Below are 20,665 nucleotides of genomic sequence, written 5' to 3'. Positions count from 1 at the left end.
TCCGCTGAAATACCTGCCCAAACCATCACAGAGCCTCCATTGTAGCTGTACCTTTCACTTACAGTACAATCTGCAAATCGTTCTCCACGACGACGATAAACTCGTTCTCGTCCATCTGGAGAATAGAGACAAAAACGAGATTCATCGCTAAAGAGTACTTTGCCCCAGTCTGCGTAATTCCAGTCTCTATGCGCAACTGCAAAATTGAGTCGAGCTACGCGATGACGACCTGTAAGAAAAGGTACAGCTGCTGGCCTGCGCGAAAACAGATTTTGTTCCGCTAATCTTCTCCGAACGGTGTCAACGGATACATTGCAATTGTGGACATCCCTTAAATTGTTTCGAATTTGAACAGCTGTTCGATGTCTGTCTCTTAATGAATTTAAAACAATAAATCGGTCATCGTTTTCATTGGTACGTCGAGGGCGCCCAGAACCAGGCCTCCTCTTGAAAGAATTGGTGTCTAAGTACCTGGCATAAGCACGTTGCACAGTTGACACTGACAGATCAAGTGCCTCAGCAACGTATCTTCGACTTCTGCCATCTTCAATTAAAGCAACAACTTGAGCAGCTTTTTCTGGAGTTATCGTTGCCATAATCGAGAAGTAATTTCGAGAAGAAGTAATTAATTATGGTTTCAATAGATGAAGTCGCAAGGAGCAACGCGTCTAGAGAGCTAGCAAATCAATCGCATAACTTGTACTATAGTCTTTCAATGTTTTTTCCGTTTGAGACGTGCTTATGCCAGGTACATTGAAAGACTATAGTACAAGTTATGCGATTGATTTGCTAGCTCTCTAGACGCGTTGCTCCTTGCGACTTCATCTATTGAAACCATAATTAATTACTTCTTTTCGAAATTACTTCTCGATTATGGCAACGATAACTCCAGAAAAAGCTGCTCAAGTTGTTGCTTTAATTGAAGATGGCAGAAGTCGAAGATACGTTGCTGAGGCACTTGATCTGTCAGTGTCAACTGTGCAACGTGCTTATGCCAGGTACTTAGACACCAATTCTTTCAAGAGGAGGCCTGGTTCTGGGCGCCCTCGACGTACCAATGAAAACGATGACCGATTTATTGTTTTAAATTCATTAAGAGACAGACATCGAACAGCTGTTCAAATTCGAAACAATTTAAGGGATGTCCACAATTGCAATGTATCCGTTGACACCGTTCGGAGAAGATTAGCGGAACAAAATCTGTTTTCGCGCAGGCCAGCGGCTGTACCTTTTCTTACAGGTCGTCATCGCGTAGCTCGACTCAATTTTGCAGTTGCGCATAGAGACTGGAATTACGCAGACTGGGGCAAAGTACTCTTTAGCGATGAATCTCGTTTTTGTCTCTATTCTCCAGATGGACGAGAACGAGTTTATCGTCGTCGTGGAGAACGATTTGCAGATTGTACTGTAAGTGAAAGGTACAGCTACAATGGAGGCTCTGTGATGGTTTGGGCAGGTATTTCAGCGGACGCTCATACAGATTTGCACTTTTTTGACAGGAACATGAACGCAGATGTATACGTGGAAGACATACTCCTTCCGTATGTTGTTCCGTATGCACCCTTTATCGGAGAGAACTTCTTGTTTATGCAAGACAATGCTCGACCACACACTGCGAGAAGAGTGTTTGATTTCCTCGATGAAGTTGGCATAAATCGACTTGTTTGGCCAGCAAGTAGTCCGGATTTAAATCCCATTGAGCATTTGTGGGACAATCTCGGCAAGAAAGTACGAAATCACGTACCTGCACCTCAGTCACTGCAAGAACTTCAAAGAGTTCTTCAAAATGCATGGGATGCAATTACGCAGGATGAAATAAAAAGACTAATACAGAGTATGCCTGATCGTATGAATGAGGTAATACGCGCACGAGGAGGTCATACCCACTATTAATACACACATGCGTGCGCCCGTACACACACACACACACACACACACACGCCACAAGGAGGGTTTGGAGTCTTTAAATACTGTGGAGCTGACGAACCACGGGGTCCTTATCCTTGTGGTATACAAACGAGCACACACACACACACACACACACACACACACACACACACACACACGCCACAAGGAGGGTTTGGAGTCTTTAAATACTGTGGAGCTGACGAACCACGGGGTCCTTATCCTTGTGGTATACAAACGAGCACACACACACACACACACACACACGCCACAAGGAGGGTTTGGAGTCTTTAAATACTGTGGAGCTGACGAACCACGGGGTCCTTATCCTTGTGGTATACAAATGAGCACACACACACACACACACACACACACACACACACACACGCCACAAGGAGGGTTTGGAGTCTTTAAATACTGTGGAGCTGACGAACCACGGGGTCCTTATCCTTGTGGTATACAAACGAGCACACACACACACACACACCTAAATTAAATTGAAATTATGTGCAACCATTTTTTTTCAAAATAGCGGATAAATGAAAGCATACAAAACCGATAAATAAAGGTTCCCGCTTTGCTCCAGTGCGTGGCGTGAATCAGGTATCGCAGCTCAATGGGACGAAATGCATGTGAAAGTGTGGAGTATCACCTTTACAATGCTTTTTTACCGAGCTCGATACGATAATTATTCGCTGAGCTGCAAATTGAAGAAGAAAAAAGAGAGTTTTTAATTAAATTCGGAATAACTCAGCGAAAAATCATCGTATCGAGCTCGGTAAAAAAACATTTTAAAGATAACACTCCACACTTTCACGAGCATTTGGTCTCATTGGGCTGCGTTACCTGATTTACGCCGTGCACCGTCCCAAACTCGATCCTTTAATAATCAGTTTTACATCCTTTCACTTCCTTATCCGCCATTTTGAAAACAATGGCTGAGCATAATTGCCACTTAAATATTCTTAAAGTGGACATTACAGCCTTCATTTTGTTTTTTTAAACATATTTTTATCATCATTATTTACCAAGTTATGATCATTTAAAGTTTGATGAAATTTTCTCAAATTTTAGGTGTACCGCTTTTTTTGCGGGTGAGTGTATATGCTATACACATAAATGAATAGAGTAAAAATCATTTTTTATTTATCACAAACATTTTGAAAAATATTAAAGTAGTTTATTTCTATTAGAAATTAAAGTATATTTTTATGTATTTCTTTATTATGATATATTTACATTCATATTCTATTCTTTATTACTTCATTTAAATTCGTATTTTATTTAATACATAATTCTCTTGTAATATTCTCCTCTCTATATCATATAAGATATAATTTAAAAAGTAATCGTAAATTATTTATTAGGAGCATATAGTGTTCATAAAAATATGTATAAATATTCAAAATATAATAAAGAAATGAACTTAAGATGAGTTTTATTATTTATTATAGAATAAATCAATAAATCAATGCAGCTATTTTACCGACCGAATTACGCACGTCTAAAAGTCGTCTTAATTGAAATGTCTGAGACGTCTTTATAACATCCTGAGTGAGACATTTAATTATGTCTTGATTGGGACGTCTTGAGTGAGACGTCTTAAAACAATGCCCGACAGATATCTTAAATCGGGACATAAGACGTCTTAAAGACGTCATAAAGATGTAATTCTGATAACTTCTTAAGACGTCTTTAGAAATTTCATGACGTCTTTAAGACTTCTTTAAGACGACATAATGTTGTGTGGGTGTTGTGTGGGAAGTGTCCGGACAGTGTCCGGACACTTGTAGAAAGAGAAGTACCAAAAAGTATGTTTCTCTCTCTAACCTCCTCCGGACACAGTCTGATACGTATTGCCAGTCCATATCTGTAAGGTCTATGGTGAAATCACACGGTACGGAATAGAGCGTGCAGAATAGAAAGTGCGTCATAGAGCAGCCAATCAGCGCTATTACGCATTACGCATTAATTATCACTGTCACCTTGAAGAAGTCGTTGTTTCACAGTGAAAATTGACCTCACCCAGACACTTCTTTTTGTTTTCTTTTCTGAGAGACTCATGTATAATACTAATAATTTTATTAACGTTTGTCTTAATTTTTCTTTACGATGATGCAGCATCGGACTTCTGAGATATATTTTCATTAAATACTTCATCGTTTCACGTACTATAAACTTCTTATCCATTATTTTGTTGAAAGTTTGTAATTAAAAATACAAAACGAGACAGATGCTCCAAAATCAAAATCCGTTAGCAGATGCTAAGAAACATACACAAACACGCATTCCGCATCACGCACGATTTCAGTGCGCTCTGTTCACATAGTGCGTCATAGAAGGTTTTTTGACGTATCCAATACAGATATATATATATAATTTAGAAAATAAAATTTAATTTAATTTTAATTGATTGTCTTTATGACATATTATGTCTCAAATTGTATAAAAGATTATTTTCGTTACAATAGTTTATGCGTTCTAATTAATTTTTTCAATTTTTAAAACATATTTCAAATTTTTTTCAGTCTTTTATGGCCCATATTCTGAATCCTCTTTTATCGATAAAAGTGCCTCTAAAAGTGGCATATAAGCCTTCTGATTGGCTACAGGCCGCTTTTAGGAGCACTTTTATCGATAAAAGAGGATTCAGAATATGGGCCTAAGTCATTTTTACGTACCATGTGAACAGAGCACACCAAAGCGTGCGTAATGCAGAATAGCGCTGATTGGCTGCTCTATGACGCACTTTCTATTCCGCACCAGTGATGTGCTGTCGTGGGATTTTTTCCCACGCGAGAGCCTCTATGCGCATGCGTAAGCTTACGTCATAGCTGATACCACATATGTATTTAGATGCAACATTAGGTGAGCATAAAAGGTCCTTTCCCACATGGTTTTCTCGCGTTTTTCAGTAGCCGTAATAACGCGTAATATGTTATATACAAAGTGCATTATTATATTTAATGTATTTTATTTCTTTGATAGAAATTTTCTTCTCTCCTTGCAACTTAATATTTTTTTTCGCAGTGAGGGGAGTCTGACGATACCTTATATTTCATCAAAATACATACGTTACTGAGAATTCATAGCGTTTGCTAGTGCGCATGCGCGACTTTATTCCCACAACAGCACATCACTGTTCTGCACGCTCTATTCCGTACCGTGTGATTTCACCCTAACGCCGGTCTCTTGAAGAATGACCACGGTCTTACATACAGGTCTGGAAACTCAGGCCTTTTTTAGTGGTGGGGAGGTCTCACTTAGTGTGTCCGTTTTTCGACTAGAAGTCGCAATACGAGCGAGAGAGACAGAGATAGACGGCAGTAGTCGTTCTCTCTCTAACATACGTCTAAAATGACTTCTAGATCGCAGCGAACCTAGCAGGCAAACCGTGAACTTCCGAAAAACGGACACACTAAAGGTGAAAGCACATAAAATTGCAGGAGCACATAACCATAAGCATAAGAAAATTGATTGGTTCATTTTCTTATGCATATATTTGTGGACCAATCAATTTCTTTATGCTTATGGTTATGCGCCTATGCAATTTTATGTGCTTTCACCTTAAGTGAGACCTCCCCCACCACCGGAGTTTCCAGACCTGTATGTAAGACCGTGAGAATGACACAAGTCGCGCACGAGGACAACGAATTAAAAAGATTGCTCAATAATCCGGCGAAAAATGCGTGCGAAGATGGATCCATGGCTCCGCCGTTATCGGTAGGATACAAAATATATTTGATCATGCATGCGAAATTTCTGAACTAACATGAATCTTCTTCGTAGACCAATGTGCCGAGACCGAGCACATCGCAAAACGTCAACCCGCATACGATGATGAGTCCGGCGATACCGGCTAACAGTACAAAGGAGGTTTGGGAGCCTTGCCTACAGTGAGTCTTGAATCATATGTTTACGTTACGTACAGATTGAGATACTCATTTTGCTATGTATTATGTGTTGTATGATTCCGTAAAATTGATACATTACTTGTTACAGAAACGTAGTTTCGACAGCTAACTTGGGAACAGAATTAAAACTCAATTATATTAACATAAGAACAAGAAATTCTGAATATAACCCAGCGAGGTTTACCGGACTTATAATGAGGATACGGAATCCTAGAGCGACAGCATTAATCTTCAGCTCTGGGAAATTAGTATGTACAGGTGCGAAAAGTGAGAACGATTCATTTTTGGCAGCAAAGAAATTTGCTAGAATAATTCAGAAGCTTGGATTCCCTGTAAGCTATATTAAAAAAAAACTTTCTTATGTAGAAATAATTTTGAGTTTTACGTAATTAATGTATTATACTTCTTTGTATTTCTACAGGTAAAGTTTATGTCGGATTCTTTCAAAGTACAAAATATTGTAGCAACATGTGATGTAAAATTTCCAATTAAATTAGAGAATTTGTATCGAGAGCACCCTCAGTTATGTAGCTATGAGCCAGAATTGTATCCTGGTCTGATATACAGAGTGTATATTCCTACTAACCCACATATATCCAAAGTAGTATTATTGATATTTGTGAATGGGAAAGTTGTATTAACAGGTAATTTGAATATTTTATTAGAGAAAGGAAGAGAGGCGCTACAAAAATGAGATATTTTATAAAAGAGATAAGTATTTTTTTTTTGTATAAATTATTTGTGATATTTTACAGGAGCAAAAAATATAGACGAGTTGAGGAATGCATTGAATTTAATGTATCCAGTATTAATGCAATACAGAAAGATGTAATCTGTTTGCATACGGAAGAAATAAATAAAATATAAATAAAATAAATTGTAAATATATATAAAAGTTAATTGAACAAATGACAAAGAGATATGTTTTAAGTGAAAAATAATTAATAGTAAATATAATTAATACATTTAAAATATATTTAAAAATGTCTGTATGAGACGAAAGGAAATAAGTTTGTATTTTGTATGTTTGTACATCTTTTGTATAATGATATAAAATGATCGTGACAATGTTTTATATATTCTGCATTCTCTATGTGAGTAGCATAATTTAGACAAAATTATATTAAAAAATAGTTTAAATTCTTAATTAGCTATACATAAATTGTATATATTTTCTCTTGCATACTTTAATTATTATAATTAGGAAAGATTGAGTGCTGCTTGTATTTATTGTTAAAATATATATTTCTGAGATTTCACACAATAATTAAAATAAATATTATAAACTGTATATTGATAGATTATATCAAAATAATATATAATTAACGAACAGAATAATAGTATGTATAGACAGTTTTTTACTATATGAGGATTATTTTATATGTATACATATCAACATTTATATGATAGTAAATTTTTGTAAAATTTAAATGTAAATATTTGGATATGTAAAGTTCAATGGAGCATTCAATCGCTATCAAATACAAGAAATATTTTACAAATATTGCAAAGCATATTTTTTTAAACTTTGCAAGCCTTACAAAACATTTTTATGCATTCCCGTGAGTTGAAAGGATATCAATGTATGCCGAAAAATTGTCGCTGTCTCAAACAGAATGATCGCATGAATTGAAGATTTTATAATGTTAAAATGTACACATTTATATAATTATATATATCTGACAAAATCTCTATACATATTAATAGCTCTATGAGAAGAAAATGTATGTAATATATTTAATACCCGCTGATAAACAATCGTGGTCCATTTAAGAACTTTGTTCGAGCATATCATCAGACTTGAAAAACGTACAACATTTCACAGTGTTCGACACTTTAACGCTGCGTAAATCTGTGTAGTTTATTAACTGATTAGGCGAATCATTTACAACTATTATGCGTCTGATCGTTTATGTTAGTCGAATTAAAAGTCCCATTTTAAATTTTCAATTTCCTCTTACAATTAATATACATCTTAACTTTAATAATGAAGTCTATAGTATGTTTCCATTTTCAACTCAATCACGCGTTTACAGTTTTTTATTACTCAATCACGTGTATACCTTTTTTCGCAGCTATCGGTAGCTTCTCCCCTCGAAAGAATGGGTTCTCTTCCTGAAAGAAATATAATTTTAATGTTCATTTCTTTCTTTTCTTTTTCTTAAGGATAATTTTTTCAATTTATTAGATCGTTCGCAGAAATTATATTTACATACATACATGACAGCGTGCATCGGTTACCTGAAATTGCTCGACGATTTCATCGAAATCGGAATCTGAAATTTGCACGTTTGACAGACTATTGCTGTTTCCGGTATCACCAGAGCATTCCAACATGTGTTCCGTGTCACACATGCAGTCCTGCGCGTTCTGATAGTCTCGACTAAACGACGCAACATTCTCGAAATTTGTGAGACAATTATTCTCGCCTGTAAGTAAAAATTTTGAATACTTGTTTATGCAAAATTATCATTTTCAGAAATGAAAAGGAAAAAATATTTTTTTTCTTTAAGAAAGTAGAGATACTTTCAAATTTTTTAAATTAAATATTGAGATATTAAATATTGAAATTTTATGAAATATTTTATTAAAATTTTTTTATTAAATATATATATTTAAATATTGAGGCTTATTAAAGATGAGAAGGTGAGAAAAGAGAGACAGAAGAGAACATTCAATTAAATTAAATCTGAGACATATGTATAGAATCTTTACGATCGGAAAATGCTCATCTCGACCTCGTTTAATTGTTATTAAAAATACATTTTATTTCACTCACTCGTATATCCGACTGGACAGGGATTCGGAGGAGTGCAATAAGCCGGTAGAGGATTTTCCGCCTTCTCGTCCTTGATCCCCTTTAGACCAGTTGGTTGAATCCTGTGTCTGTCGTTGCTCTTATTATTATTATTATTATTATTATTATTGTTACGTTGATGACTCCACAACGTGCTGTGTTGCAGATACTCTTGATCCCGTATACTCGGATTCGGATTCGGATTCAGCGTATCCATGCCATCATAATCAGCCGGCAACTCTATGGGCAGTTCCTTGACTTTCTCCGGATATTCCAGATATGTATCAGCCGTATCGACGAGCTCCTTTTCCATCTGATCGATCACCTTGTAAAAAAGAGCTTCAACCGCTTGATCGTCCTCATCAACCTACATTCGAATTATGAGGTACACTCTTTGGATGCTCATGAATGAATTAAAGGATATAGAAATTTACTTTCCTTCGAAGTCGATAACTAATTGGCTTTCATATCGTGCAATTGTCTCTCATTTGCAGACTTTTATTCATTTTAATTCGTACAAGAAATATATGATAATTAGAGAATCAGGAATCTTTCCAGATTAAGATTTGTATATCTTTTTGTTTTTGAAATATAATAGTGATATATAATTTTTCAAAGGGGAAAGAATCCAGTAACTTTTAAATCGCTCTTCGACTTCGAAGAAAGGTTTCGTTTCGCAGAAATAAATTCTCGATTTATTTTAATTCATCTACTTTTTATATACAGAATCCTGTTTTGATAATTACCGGGTGCTCGAAATAAGCGTCCGAATAAATGTCCGCTTCTGTAATGACAACGATCAAAAGCGAAAGGAGCAGAATGCAGTACCGCATGATGATGAATACGTGCACCTGAGAAGAAAATATAAAAAATCATTGGTATCATTTTTATATAAATTTAACTATAATTAATTTAATTTTTATATAATTTAATTTTATATAAATTTTATAAAGTTTAAGAATACATTATCCTTTAACTATTTTATATAAATTTTATAAAGTTTAAGAATACATTATCCTTTAACTATATTATTATCATCATCGCGTAAGGCATTTTTAATCTAACAATTGCAAAGAGAGCCGAGCAATTTCTCGTACGACGAGTTTCTCCCGCGATCCTAGAGTCTCTTAGAGCGCATTCTTGCGTCAATTATAACTATGTTTTTAAGGAAAACGATGATCGTCGACGAAGGGGATGGCCTTTTCATCGTGCGACCATCCCGACATCAAACTCACCGGTTTACCGACAAATGCAGCTCGCGACAACAAGGGCAGCTCGACCAGATATCCTCGAGAAGAGACGCCGCGTCGGTTTTCGTGTTCCAGCTGCACACGCACACGCGTATCTCCTCCTGAGCGTCGTCGTCGTCGTCATCGTCATTGTCGTCGTCGCGACGAGCGCCGTTCGCGGTCCCCGCAAGTACCAGAGTATTGATTTTACCCTTTTTCCCATCGTCCAAGTCGTCTTTTTCCCCTCGTTTACGACCACGTTACGTCGTGTCGCCTACCTACGACCCGATCCTCTCGCCAACCAATCCACACTCGCAGAATCGGGCCGCTGCCAAAGGTCACTCGACGTGACCGATGTGCGTCACGTGGTCCGGGAATGGGGGCTACCTTTTGGTAGCGATAGATGCGGAACGCTGATGAATGGCACTGATACGACACTTTGAACTATAAACCTGGGAACGCGCCGTGAACTTTTCCACATCGTATAAAATGTAGATTTCCTTTAGAAAGAGATTGATTTTACATGCTTTAATTTTTATATATAACATAGGATCCATCTTTTTTTTTTATTCAACGTCAATGGCTCGGCTCGAGCCTCGTGACGATATTTTTCCGGATAAGTCGGAGTACGAAGATTGAAATTCTGTTTGATGTGCTAATTGCTTTATTTTTCTGGGAATTTCCTTTATTACTGGCAGGTTTTTTTTTAAATTCCGAGCGTAATTAAAAAATGCACAGAATCTTGCAATTTTTAGACCGACATCCTTCCTCGACGCAGAATTATCCGATTAATTAACGTCGTATCGATTATTTGCTTATCTAAATGGCATTCATGAGCAACGGTTACGCAAATGTGATTTGTGTGCAGGACACGTCGTTTGGATAATCCGATATAAAAGCCGCAGCTCTCGCATATCCTGCCGCGTGACTATAAAAGTGTATATAAAGTACGAGGTCGTTTTGTTTCGCGGACACGACGCGCGAGTTAACGTCATAAAAAAATGTAATTTCTTCTCGTAGTGACATTTTCTTCAGAAAGGGAATAATCTTGTTTCCCCAACCATGCCGTTTTCATCGCTCGGTATTAACCATATACTAATATCACTACGAATTGACATGAATGCTCGTTCTTTTATGTGGCATTTTTTTTATACTGAAGAATAAAAAGGAAGGAATCATAATATTTTAAATTAATATTTTGGGAGCGATAAAAAGAGAGAAAGAGAGAGAGAAATATTCTCTTTGATTTAATTCATGAAATATTAAATATAGAATGCAGAATATTTCTCTTTACTTGTAACAGAAAATAAAAATAGAAGAGATGATGAAGATAAAAATATGGACAACAAGGTTCACAGAAAATCTCAGTTATATATCTGCGGATTATTTTTTCCTCTTGTAATCTCTTTGTGCACCACTTGCTCTCTCTATATAATTTAAGTATCTCTCGTAGAATTTCCTTGTTCACGTGCACAAAATTGAGGGAAATAAAAAGCACCAAATTTTATAAGACTCAGCAAACTCAGTGCAGTAGCGATCGTTTGTCAAGCCGACACTTTCATTAAGCGTATCGGTTATATATAGGGTGGTTTAAATACGATCTGCGGGGGAGGAAAAGGGAGGAGGAAATGGAAGATCAAAAGATCCTTCCCTCGTTGTTCGGTCGCATACAAACGTCCATTAGTCGGTTGCGCATTGCGTGTCGACAACTCAATTTTCAAAATCAAATTTCCCCTTTACCTCTCTGCGAATTGATTATATCTATCGCGTTGATACGCCCTAAAATTCATAAATTGCTTCTCGTCATATTACCCGAAAATTTCGTGCGCTCTTTTTTAACGAGTAATGATTAATAAAACGATAAGAATTAACACGTGTGTCGAGCGATTCGAAATAATTGCTTCTTTAATCGGTTAAAATGATCAGCATTCTTTAATCTTTATCGTCCTGCGTTAATAGTTACATGACGATTAAAAGCGAAAGCTTTTTATTCTCCCGAAATTCCCGGTGGCCCAATTTTCCTTTAATCGATCGAGCATTTTCTCTCCACGTTTGTACGACATTATTTATTAGCGCAAGGATTGATAAATGTACGGCAATCTCGAACATGTCAGCCGAGAGGAGGGGTATCGGGACATTCTTGAAGTTTCGAGCGATCTTGCATCCGGTCGACAAAGCCCCGGTTCGAAGAAAAGTCTCTGATGCCGAAGATTCCTACACACAATCTGAATTGCACCCGCGTAAATTGCATCCGTTCGATGTCGAATTATTCCGAGGAATGCTCGCATCGCGTTCGTTTCTATTTTTTACACGCGATATAACGATCACAGATATCGTACAACTAATCGTGGGATTGATAATACGAGGTAACCGGAAGTAGGATCGCGCGGAAGCAACCGACCGTGCTTATCGTAGGCACGATATTTCATGCTTAATGTACGGACCGATCGATGATGGAACCTACTATCGACGTATCCGGTCGACGATATGCTCCGATGTTCTTTACATTTCCGGATTTATTTACTACTATGTGGTAACGCTTGCGCGCGATAACTGCAACAGTTGACGCAATTCTGCACATCTCGAACACATCAGTTTGTTCAAAAGCTGCGATTCGAGAACAGCTCTTGCGGCAATTTCGTATTCAGAGACAACTGCCATCATGAAATAGAACCCTAGATTGCGTAGTCAAGATGAAGGATTTACATCCGAACACTTAATTGCTCCACACACTGTCAATTGTGTAAGTTACTTTATTGTTACCTCTCTTCTTACTGTCGCCTAAAAATAAATAAAAGGTAGAGCCCAAGTGTTCTTAATACCGTGCAACGAATCGCGATCCTGGGAAGGATGTTCCGCTGGCGTCGGGACATCTCGGAATTCCTCTGTCGGCGCGACTTGTGGGAAGGGTGGATCGGGGGAGGAAGGGTATGCCGCGTGCGTGGTCGGCTCTGCGTGGGGTTGTTACGCTCTCTCGCCGTCACGAGTATTGATCCCCGCCCGGAGGCCGCTACGTGAATGGGTTACGGCTGTCTCGCACCGTATTGCAGAATTTTCGGACGGTCCTCTCTCCGTCACGCGCCCTTCGTCTCCTCGAGATCTCCATCTCCCTTCCCGTCTTGGCTCCCCCAGGGAGCCTTTGTATACTTCGCTGTTGATCACACCGACGCGCGCGGGGGTGCCACCGGTCACGCATCGCGAACTCTTATCGCGGATAATATGGGATGTCGAATGCGCAGCTTGCAAGAGAAAGAGAGAGAGAGAGAAAATACGAATTGCCTTTTCGTAGAAGGATAAAAAACTCATTTGGTTAAAAAAACGATTTTTTAATGCCCCTATTTTATTGTAAAAAAAATTGAAATAAAAAAATGAATTATATTAAATATAATAATTAAAAATTCAAATTGAATTCATTATAAATATAATAAAATAATAATAATAAAATAAATTAAAAATATAATAATAAAATAAATTAAAAATAAAATAATAACTAATAAAATAATAATGAAATAAATAGTATAGAATAAAATGAAATAATAATTTTAAAAAATTCAACTTTCTAATCTCCAATTTTCAGAGCCACTCAAGCTTAAAGTTTGTCCATAAGATTTAAATTAACTTTACTGAAAGTTGACTCGATGCTATTTTTGCGCTCGATTTCTTTCCTTGCTTTTTATTTTCTCTCTTCTTTTTTAAGGATTTTATGTAATATACTGTGTACTCCTGATAGCAAGCATATTAGCATATTTAGCGAGTCGTGCGGTGGTAACAAAGTTAAGCAGTTTAACTGAAGGCAAATTGTCTCGTATAATTGCGTCAGACGGTTTTAAAAATGATATAAGGGTCTAGCGAGAGCATTGGGGATATGACTTTATAACATCATAAATATGAAATATCTCGTTTATTGCGCAAACAAAAATACATTATATACGTATTGAACAGATGTATAAACGTGAATGTAGGAAAGGAACTCAGTCAACTGACGCAATTTTTGATCAAATCCATTTTCAAGATATCGCACAAAGGAATTGATAGTGACATTTCTAGAGGTTGTACAGACATTTATTGTTATTTATATATTTAGAATGCTTGTTGCAGAAGCAATATCTAGAGATTGTTTGAGATATATACGCAAAAAATTGTTATTAAATTTTATATCGAAATCGTATACAAAATTAATCTCTGATCATGACAGACAACCAGTTATATGTGCCATTTAGAAATGAAACATTATCGGTAATAAAATGAAATTGTTTATATTATGTATATAATTATTTAAATATTATTAATATAATATATTATTATTAAAATAATTATAATTAATATAATTATTTAAATTAAATAAATAATTAAATAGATGACAAGATATAAAATTTCGTATTTTATCTTTATTTGTCAAATTATAAAACGTTACTCTTTTGCTGTAATAAAAATGTAAAATTGTATACATGTATGTACAATTTTGTAAATAATGTTTTACGATTTATCTTTCTTATGTTATAGAAAATATAATTCTTAGATATAAATCTTTTCTCTCACGTCTCGCTTATATTTTAGACAAATTCATGCGAGTTTTCGAGCCGAAACGCGGCATTCGATTTAGAGATATATGGACCCTATCTCGACAAGATTCGAGAGCTCTTCGTGCCCAGCCTGGAATACAGAATCCATTCCTTGTTGGAAGAGTTTGTGTACAGCGAGGATTCTCGATGGGCTGTGCAATTTCCATACGTCAAGAAATTCGTCGACGCGATAGCCACCTGGAGAGGTCCTTTAATTAAAGCGGCCGAATGTGATATCGGGACGATGGAAAAAGCGATAAAAAGTGCCGTCAAACGCGTAGTGAAAGACGATCTGATTCCTTTCCTGGATTCTCTTACTCTATATTATAGATTGAATAAAATTTGTCGCGAACTCGACGCGCTGGGAATCGAGGACAATATCTTGCGAAGCCTCAACGTGTGGAACTTTGTCAACGAGAAGAAGTGCCATCGGACGGATCGCGATTGCTTTACGTATGTGTGAATCGCTATAATTTAAAATCACGTGCATCTCTCGACACGACTGTCCTGGCTATTTGCATAGTCAAGTTCTAATTTAATTGAAAAATTATTTGCACATCGAAATGAAGCGTTCGATATCGTTCCTCGTCTCTATTATGGTATAAAAAAATTACGCCCAGCTTCACTCGATAGGAATCCCGATACCATGGACTGTAACTCGAATTCGAAAGACGTGACGATGCCGCCTTGCGATGCAAAAGGACCTATCAGATGTAAAAAAGCTATTGAAGCTTACGAGAAAACTATCGAGCAACCAACGATGTCGGAAAATCAACAGATCGTTGACACAAGTCAAGATTTTCTACAACGAACAGAAGATTCTTCGCACAACGAGGTGTCTCAAAATGATCAGATCGAATCTGTTAACGAAGAACCTTGCGATGCCGCGAAGAGCTTCGCTAAGAGATTGAAGATGATTATCCGCAAGATGTATCCAGAGGATTGCAGCTGCCCGACACTTTCCGAATCTATCATCACTTGCTTGGCCTTACCTTGCAAGCCGAGAGATTTGATCGGGCGAATCTTCGAGGCCGATCCGTCTTTGACCGAATCTTGCTTCATTGTGATGAAGCGAAAATTCCTGATTAGCGTGCGCAACGTCTGCTCGTGTCTCAATGATATTCTCGGCAAATTAGATGTCAGGTTCACAAGGACGTTGTATCTCAATTGCGAAATATATCCCGGATATATCTGCTTCAGGTTGAAAAGCAGCAGCGTCAATAAGTGCCTGTTCGTCGCCAGGATATCAATATGTCAAAGTGTTCGTAGACGTACGATTCAACCGAATTTCGTCATCTCGATTTGCAAATCAAAGCTGAATACGGATGCGAAAAGATCAAAGTGCTCCGAACGATATTGCGATGACAATAATGACATACTTGCACGTGTCGAGGAAGAAAGCAAAGAGTTGGATGGTACATGCTGCTTACGATTGGATCCAAGTGTAAAAGACGCAGCAATGAATATATCAGACGAGATTGGAAGTGGAAACAGGGAAGCAATTACATGTACGATTACAAACTGTCTTCAAAATTTTACAACTTTCTCCTGTAACAAATCTTGCGAAAACATTGCCGAAGAAATATGTGACGTAACGTCGCAGATTGATAACTTGAACGAAAGAGATGGAAAGAATCATAAAATCCCGGATTCGATGGAAATCAATTGCGAAAACGATGCGGAGAAGCGTGGGAGGAAAATTATCGACTCGGATAATTCAGTTACAATAATGAATGAGGAAATTACGCGAATGATCGACGACGCGAATTGCGTGTGTTTGTCGTCTGAAAATCTCGTGGAAACAAACCACGAGGTGAAAAATAATTTTAGCAACAAAGATCCGGATTTCTCGCAATGCGATCAAACTCGTTCCTCGGATAAAGAATCAAACTTAGGAGACGAAGAATGCAACGCTAACACATGTAGCATCACGTCATTCGTGCAAAATTCCGAGCACGACAAACAATTGGTAGAATTAAACTGTAATCGTTTCTTGGACAATATCATCCGAGCGATCGATGAAGGGTCGGAAAATGGCTCGTTAAATTCGGCGAAGGCAGAAATTAGGTGTAACTCGAATTGTTCCTCGAGTCGTAATGTCGAGTTTATAGACATCACGGTCATCGATAATATTCGCACCTTCGAAGAGTCTCGGGATGATCTTGATGCGAAAACTCGAAGCGCGAATCATCGCGAGTCGCCGAAGGCATCATCCAAGAACAACGACTCGTTGACGGTTTCCATTCAAACGCCCAGGTTACGGGTGTCATCGAAAGGTATCAGCGTGAACGTGAGTTATCCTCCAGTTTGGTTGACATCCAATGACGATGGAAGCACATTTACACCAAGACGCGTCGAAATGATGGATCCTTCTGCTCTGATCGTTCCGAGGAAAAGACATAAAATTCTTGGCAATAAAAGAGTTTCCGATAAAACGAGAGGTTTTATTAAACCATCAAGATCTCCCGTGTCGAGGTGCGGGCTTCGATTGAACGGAAATTCGGAAAGTTCCGATATCTCTACGGAAGAGTATCTTCGCACGTCGAGATGCTGTCGTTCGATGAGTAAGTTTACTGCGAGCGACCGACGAGGCGAATTTGAAAATTCTCACAACTCCACAAGACTGTCGAAGCTTTGCGTGAGCTCGTCGAACAATTTTCCCAACGTAACTTCCTTCACTGCGATCAAATATGGAACAGCATCGCGTAAAGATAATGATTACTCTGCCAAAGTACCGCAAGCGATACTCGTGATGACGAAGTTTCGCGATTCCATCGATAGGTCTGTCGGTAGAATAAAGCATCTGATTCACGCGAAACTAAGAAAAATATTGTTCAACGACGGAATCAAAACGAATGCATCGGGAACCTTTTGGAAGAACGAAGATATTACGAGAGGGAAGACTAGTGGAAGATGCATCAGACAGGTATATATACTTCTTATAAAGGAAAATAAATGACTCAAAAAGATTTTATTTACATGAGATTGAATATTTAATGTCTCTAAGACTAGAGTTTAATTTTTAATTTATCTTTTTCTGACTTAAAATAATCTTTAAAACGCTAGAATAATTTCTCTATTCCATTTATCTATCTTTTGCAGAGCTACAGCGTAACTTCATGCTCAACTTGCAACTGCTGCAGACACGATTGTATTCTATCTTCACGTGAGTCCTCGAATGTGATTCTATCAATTCGTAGAAATCGATGTGGAGAAGAGAAAGATGGAAGGATGAAGTTTTACGATCGTAAATTGACCGGTGGCAGCGAGATCCTATCGACTTTTCGCTCGATCAAAACTTCTTACGATTCGTTAACTCCTACAGTCGAGGATTTAAAAAAACACGAGCTTAGTAGAAGCAATAGAAGAGAAAGGATCGAGCGAAATATCGTGAAAAGCTCTTGCAACTTTAGCAATTATGGGACAAGTGTAACAATTTCCTCGCAATCGGCTAAAGTATCCGGAAACAATTCGAAATATCTTGGACGTTATACGCGCACACAGCGAACGGAGACACGTGACGACAAACGTGTCTACAAAGGGATACGTAATCCAGATCGATGGAAGGAGACGCGACGCGGATGTGAGCGAGGACGTGCAAGGACGCACAGAAAAGTACCAGAGGAGATTAAATACTCTAGCAATGAATCTCTCGGAGCTTCATCGTCCTGCTCTCAGAGAGGAAGAGTTAAAAATGTGTACAAGCAGTCTCGATCTGGCAAATCGAGGGCCAAAAATCGGCAGAAGGATACAGATCCTCCTGACAACGATCGATTACGTAAGAAACGCGTCTTTGGGATTCTGACCGACATCTGCAACGATTACACGGACGATCTCGACCTGGACTTCAAGTTACAATTGTTGCGATACGTGGAACTCTGCAGGAACATCAAACGCGCGTTGCTGAAGACGCTGCAACCGGACGACGATTTTTACGACACGATGTCGAGAGCTCGATGGCGAGAGAGTTTGATTGACGCGATAATTTCGTAACGCTGTAAAATAATATTTTAATACATCGCATACAATAAAATATTCTCGAGACATTAATAGAGACACTATTAATTGTTTAGAAATGACTTCTTGCTCATGGATCTATCTTTAGATAAAAATAAAAAATAATAATAGTCATACATTTCGATTAAAATATTAAATATTAAATATTAAATAATATATAATATTAAATATTAAATAAAAATAAATAAATTAGATGCAGCAAATTAAAACTGACAAAACGATTCAATTTATAATTAATTACTCTGTTATCACCTTTTACTTTTATAAAAGATAAATCTATGGAGATTACACGAGAAAAAGTATCTGGATTTGGCTCCGACTGTATAAGATTGTTTTTATATCGAGCATATTTTGAACGTGACCGAGAAGACGAGATATTGTTCAAGGTCTTGGATATAAAGAATAAAATTGTATCATCGATCGCTTCGCGAAAACCTCAGGATTTCAAATCAAATAAAAAATTCCCCCTGGCTTTAAAGCGCGAAAATTTTAAATAAAAATCAAGTCCTCGGAAAATTTTCTTATCCCGTAAAAAAAGGCGAAAAAATATATTCGTTTTGTTCCCCGTTAGATCGTCAAAGTGCCATAAAGCTCGACAAATCAATTCTCGTTTATGGATTAAGTTGTGTTGCAGCAGGCGTTTGTTGGCACGTCAGGACGATAGTGAAATCCGAGTTATTTAGGGCGCACCGCGGCGCCGAAAGAGAAGATAAAATATTGTACCAGCCATTGAGAATAGCAGCATCCGTCCCTCCGGGCAGATCGATATTTCCTAGCAACCACCGGAAAGAGTGTCTACTCTCTCCCCTCTACCCCCTTCCTCGATCTCTCTCTGTTTGTAACAATGCAAGTCGGCTACGAAGTTTTGCGGAGAATTCTCCATCGATATGAGCATTTCTTAATTTTTAGCATCTCTTTGTGATTCATACAATATGATAAAATAATTAAAATCTATCAATGTCACAGAATCATTGATATTTGCTTTAATGTCAGATACTTGCATACGTTTAGAGTTGATAATCTATTTGAGATTTAAATTTAACAGGAAACTATATCATTAATACACTTTTTTATTTTCGCGATTTAATTTCTACAATAATGAATTGATTGATATGAAATGATTGGAACAATAAGGGATGTTACAGCAACTCCAGTTTTAAATTTAACATCAAATTTTTTCATAAAAGATGTATTTATATAATTGTAATTTAAAACTTTAGTTTGCTGGGAAATTTTCATACATTTCTAGACGCTTTTAAGTTAAAAATTTGATTCCGCATTGATTGTAGAACCTAATGTCAAAATTAAAATCGAATATTTTCGAATTAATTAACATCGATATGAGCATTTCTTAATTTTTAGCATCTCTTTGATTCATACAATTTAATTAAAATCTATCAATATCACAGAATTATTGATATTTGCTTTAATGTCAAATACTTCCATACGTTTAGAGTTGATAATCTATTTGAGATTTAAATTTAACAGGAAACTATATCATTAATACACTTTTTTATTTTCGCGATTTTATTTCTACAATAATGAATTGATTGATATGAAATGATTGGAACAATAAGGGATGTTACAGCAACTCCAGTTTTAAATTTAACATCAAATTTTTTCATAAAAGATGTATTTATATAATTGTAATTTAAAACTTTAGTTTGCTGGGAAATTTTCATACATTTCTAGACGCTTTTAAGTTAAAAATTTGATTCCGCATTGATTGTAGAACCTAATGTCAAAATTAAAATCGAATATTTTCGAATTAATTAACATCGATATGAGCATTTCTTAATTTTTAGCATCTCTTTGATTCATACAATTTAATTAAAATCTATCAATATCACAGAATTATTGATATTTGCTTTAATGTCAGATACTTGCATACGTTTAGAGTTAAATCTGTTTGAGATTTAAATTTAATCTATATTATTAATTCACTTTTTTATTTTCGCGATTTTGTTTGTACGATAATGAATTGAATAATATGAAATAATTAAAATAATAAGGGCTGTTACAGCAACTCCAGTTTTAAATTTAACATCAAAGTTTTTCATAAAAGATGTATTTATATAATTGTAATTTAGAACTTTAGTTTGCTGGGAAATTTTCATACATTTTTAGGAGCTTTAAGTTAAAAGTTTGATTCCACATTGATTGTAGAACCTAATCTCAAAATTAAAATTGAATATTTTGAATTAATTAATTAACATAATTAATGTTAAATATAATCTTTCT

General features: G+C 36.6%; 3 protein-coding genes and 2 long non-coding RNA genes across 10 annotated transcripts; 3 read left to right on the top strand and 2 right to left on the bottom strand.

Annotated features, from left to right (window-relative positions):
* Nucleotides 1-3,107: 3,107 nt before the first annotated feature.
* On the bottom strand, nucleotides 3,108-4,216 carry LOC145972338 (uncharacterized). Its single transcript, XR_014439140.1, has 2 exons — nucleotides 3,891-4,216; nucleotides 3,108-3,775 (listed from the first exon to the last, which is right to left on the bottom strand). It is a non-coding gene; the product is annotated as an uncharacterized LOC145972338 (long non-coding RNA).
* An 821-nt stretch (nucleotides 4,217-5,037) lies between these two features.
* Nucleotides 5,038-6,896, top strand: Trf (TATA-box binding protein-related factor). 4 transcript variants are annotated; one of them, XM_083079004.1, is made up of 6 exons: nucleotides 5,038-5,329; nucleotides 5,508-5,628; nucleotides 5,695-5,801; nucleotides 5,908-6,151; nucleotides 6,241-6,463; nucleotides 6,575-6,896. In XM_083079004.1, the coding sequence occupies exons 2-6, from the start codon at nucleotides 5,530-5,532 to the stop codon at nucleotides 6,649-6,651; spliced, it is 750 nt and encodes a 249-aa protein (XP_082935130.1). In that variant the 5' UTR covers nucleotides 5,038-5,329; nucleotides 5,508-5,529; the 3' UTR covers nucleotides 6,652-6,896. The 4 variants fall into 4 exon arrangements, with proteins under 4 accessions (XP_082935130.1, XP_082935129.1, XP_082935131.1 ...); XM_083079003.1 differs by having other exon boundaries at nucleotides 5,039-5,329; nucleotides 5,478-5,628; XM_083079005.1 differs by lacking the exon at nucleotides 5,038-5,329 and having other exon boundaries at nucleotides 5,339-5,628; nucleotides 5,908-6,077; nucleotides 6,317-6,463.
* A 540-nt stretch (nucleotides 6,897-7,436) lies between these two features.
* 7b2 (Secretogranin_V domain-containing protein 7B2) lies at nucleotides 7,437-10,002 on the bottom strand. 3 transcript variants are annotated; one of them, XM_083079007.1, is made up of 5 exons: nucleotides 9,852-10,002; nucleotides 9,363-9,467; nucleotides 8,599-8,983; nucleotides 8,061-8,248; nucleotides 7,437-7,934 (listed from the first exon to the last, which is right to left on the bottom strand). In XM_083079007.1, the coding sequence occupies exons 2-5, from the start codon at nucleotides 9,447-9,449 to the stop codon at nucleotides 7,863-7,865; spliced, it is 732 nt and encodes a 243-aa protein (XP_082935133.1). In that variant the 5' UTR covers nucleotides 9,450-9,467; nucleotides 9,852-10,002; the 3' UTR covers nucleotides 7,437-7,862. The 3 variants fall into 3 exon arrangements, with proteins under 3 accessions (XP_082935133.1, XP_082935136.1, XP_082935134.1); XM_083079010.1 differs by having other exon boundaries at nucleotides 8,599-8,941; XM_083079008.1 differs by lacking the exon at nucleotides 9,852-10,002 and adding an exon at nucleotides 9,714-9,803.
* Nucleotides 8,476-13,136, top strand: LOC145959825 (uncharacterized). Its single transcript, XR_014435191.1, has 3 exons — nucleotides 8,476-9,001; nucleotides 9,343-9,494; nucleotides 9,785-13,136. It is a non-coding gene; the product is annotated as an uncharacterized LOC145959825 (long non-coding RNA).
* Nucleotides 13,137-13,566: 430 nt separating this feature from the next.
* LOC145959795 (uncharacterized) lies at nucleotides 13,567-18,550 on the top strand. Its single transcript, XM_083078955.1, has 4 exons — nucleotides 13,567-14,081; nucleotides 14,403-14,860; nucleotides 15,041-17,333; nucleotides 17,510-18,550. Exons 1-4 carry the CDS (start codon nucleotides 14,034-14,036, stop codon nucleotides 18,398-18,400), a joined length of 3,690 nt encoding a protein of 1,229 aa, XP_082935081.1. The 5' UTR covers nucleotides 13,567-14,033; the 3' UTR covers nucleotides 18,401-18,550.
* The last annotated feature ends 2,115 nt before the right edge of the window (nucleotides 18,551-20,665 follow it).

Source organism: Camponotus vicinus, unplaced genomic scaffold, assembly GCF_025532165.1.
Source record: "Camponotus vicinus isolate PSW18456_S1 unplaced genomic scaffold, iyCamVici1.0 SCAF_1, whole genome shotgun sequence".
NCBI classification, from domain to species: Eukaryota; Metazoa; Arthropoda; class Insecta; order Hymenoptera; family Formicidae; genus Camponotus; species Camponotus vicinus.
Note: the sequence above shows the minus strand (reverse complement) of the source record. Positions and strands in the feature narration are given on the sequence as shown.

Coding starts and splice junctions, on each gene's coding strand:
- Trf (XM_083079002.1), top strand. CDS start 5,398: ATGCATATATTTGTGGACCAATCAATTTCTTTATGCTTATGGTTATGC. Junction 5,629..5,694: donor CCATGGCTCCGCCGTTATCG/GTAGGATACAAA, acceptor TCTTCTTCGTAG/ACCAATGTGCCGAGACCGAG. Junction 5,802..5,907: donor GTTTGGGAGCCTTGCCTACA/GTGAGTCTTGAA, acceptor TACTTGTTACAG/AAACGTAGTTTCGACAGCTA.
- 7b2 (XM_083079007.1), bottom strand. CDS start 9,449: ATGCGGTACTGCATTCTGCTCCTTTCGCTTTTGATCGTTGTCATTACA. Junction 8,984..9,362: donor ACGCTTATTTCGAGCACCCG/GTAATTATCAAA, acceptor ATTCGAATGTAG/GTTGATGAGGACGATCAAGC. Junction 7,935..8,060: donor AAATCGTCGAGCAATTTCAG/GTAACCGATGCA, acceptor TATTTCTTTCAG/GAAGAGAACCCATTCTTTCG.
- LOC145959795 (XM_083078955.1), top strand. CDS start 14,034: ATGACAGACAACCAGTTATATGTGCCATTTAGAAATGAAACATTATCG. Junction 14,082..14,402: donor TTAGAAATGAAACATTATCG/GTAATAAAATGA, acceptor CTTATATTTTAG/ACAAATTCATGCGAGTTTTC. Junction 14,861..15,040: donor ACGGATCGCGATTGCTTTAC/GTATGTGTGAAT, acceptor TTCACTCGATAG/GAATCCCGATACCATGGACT.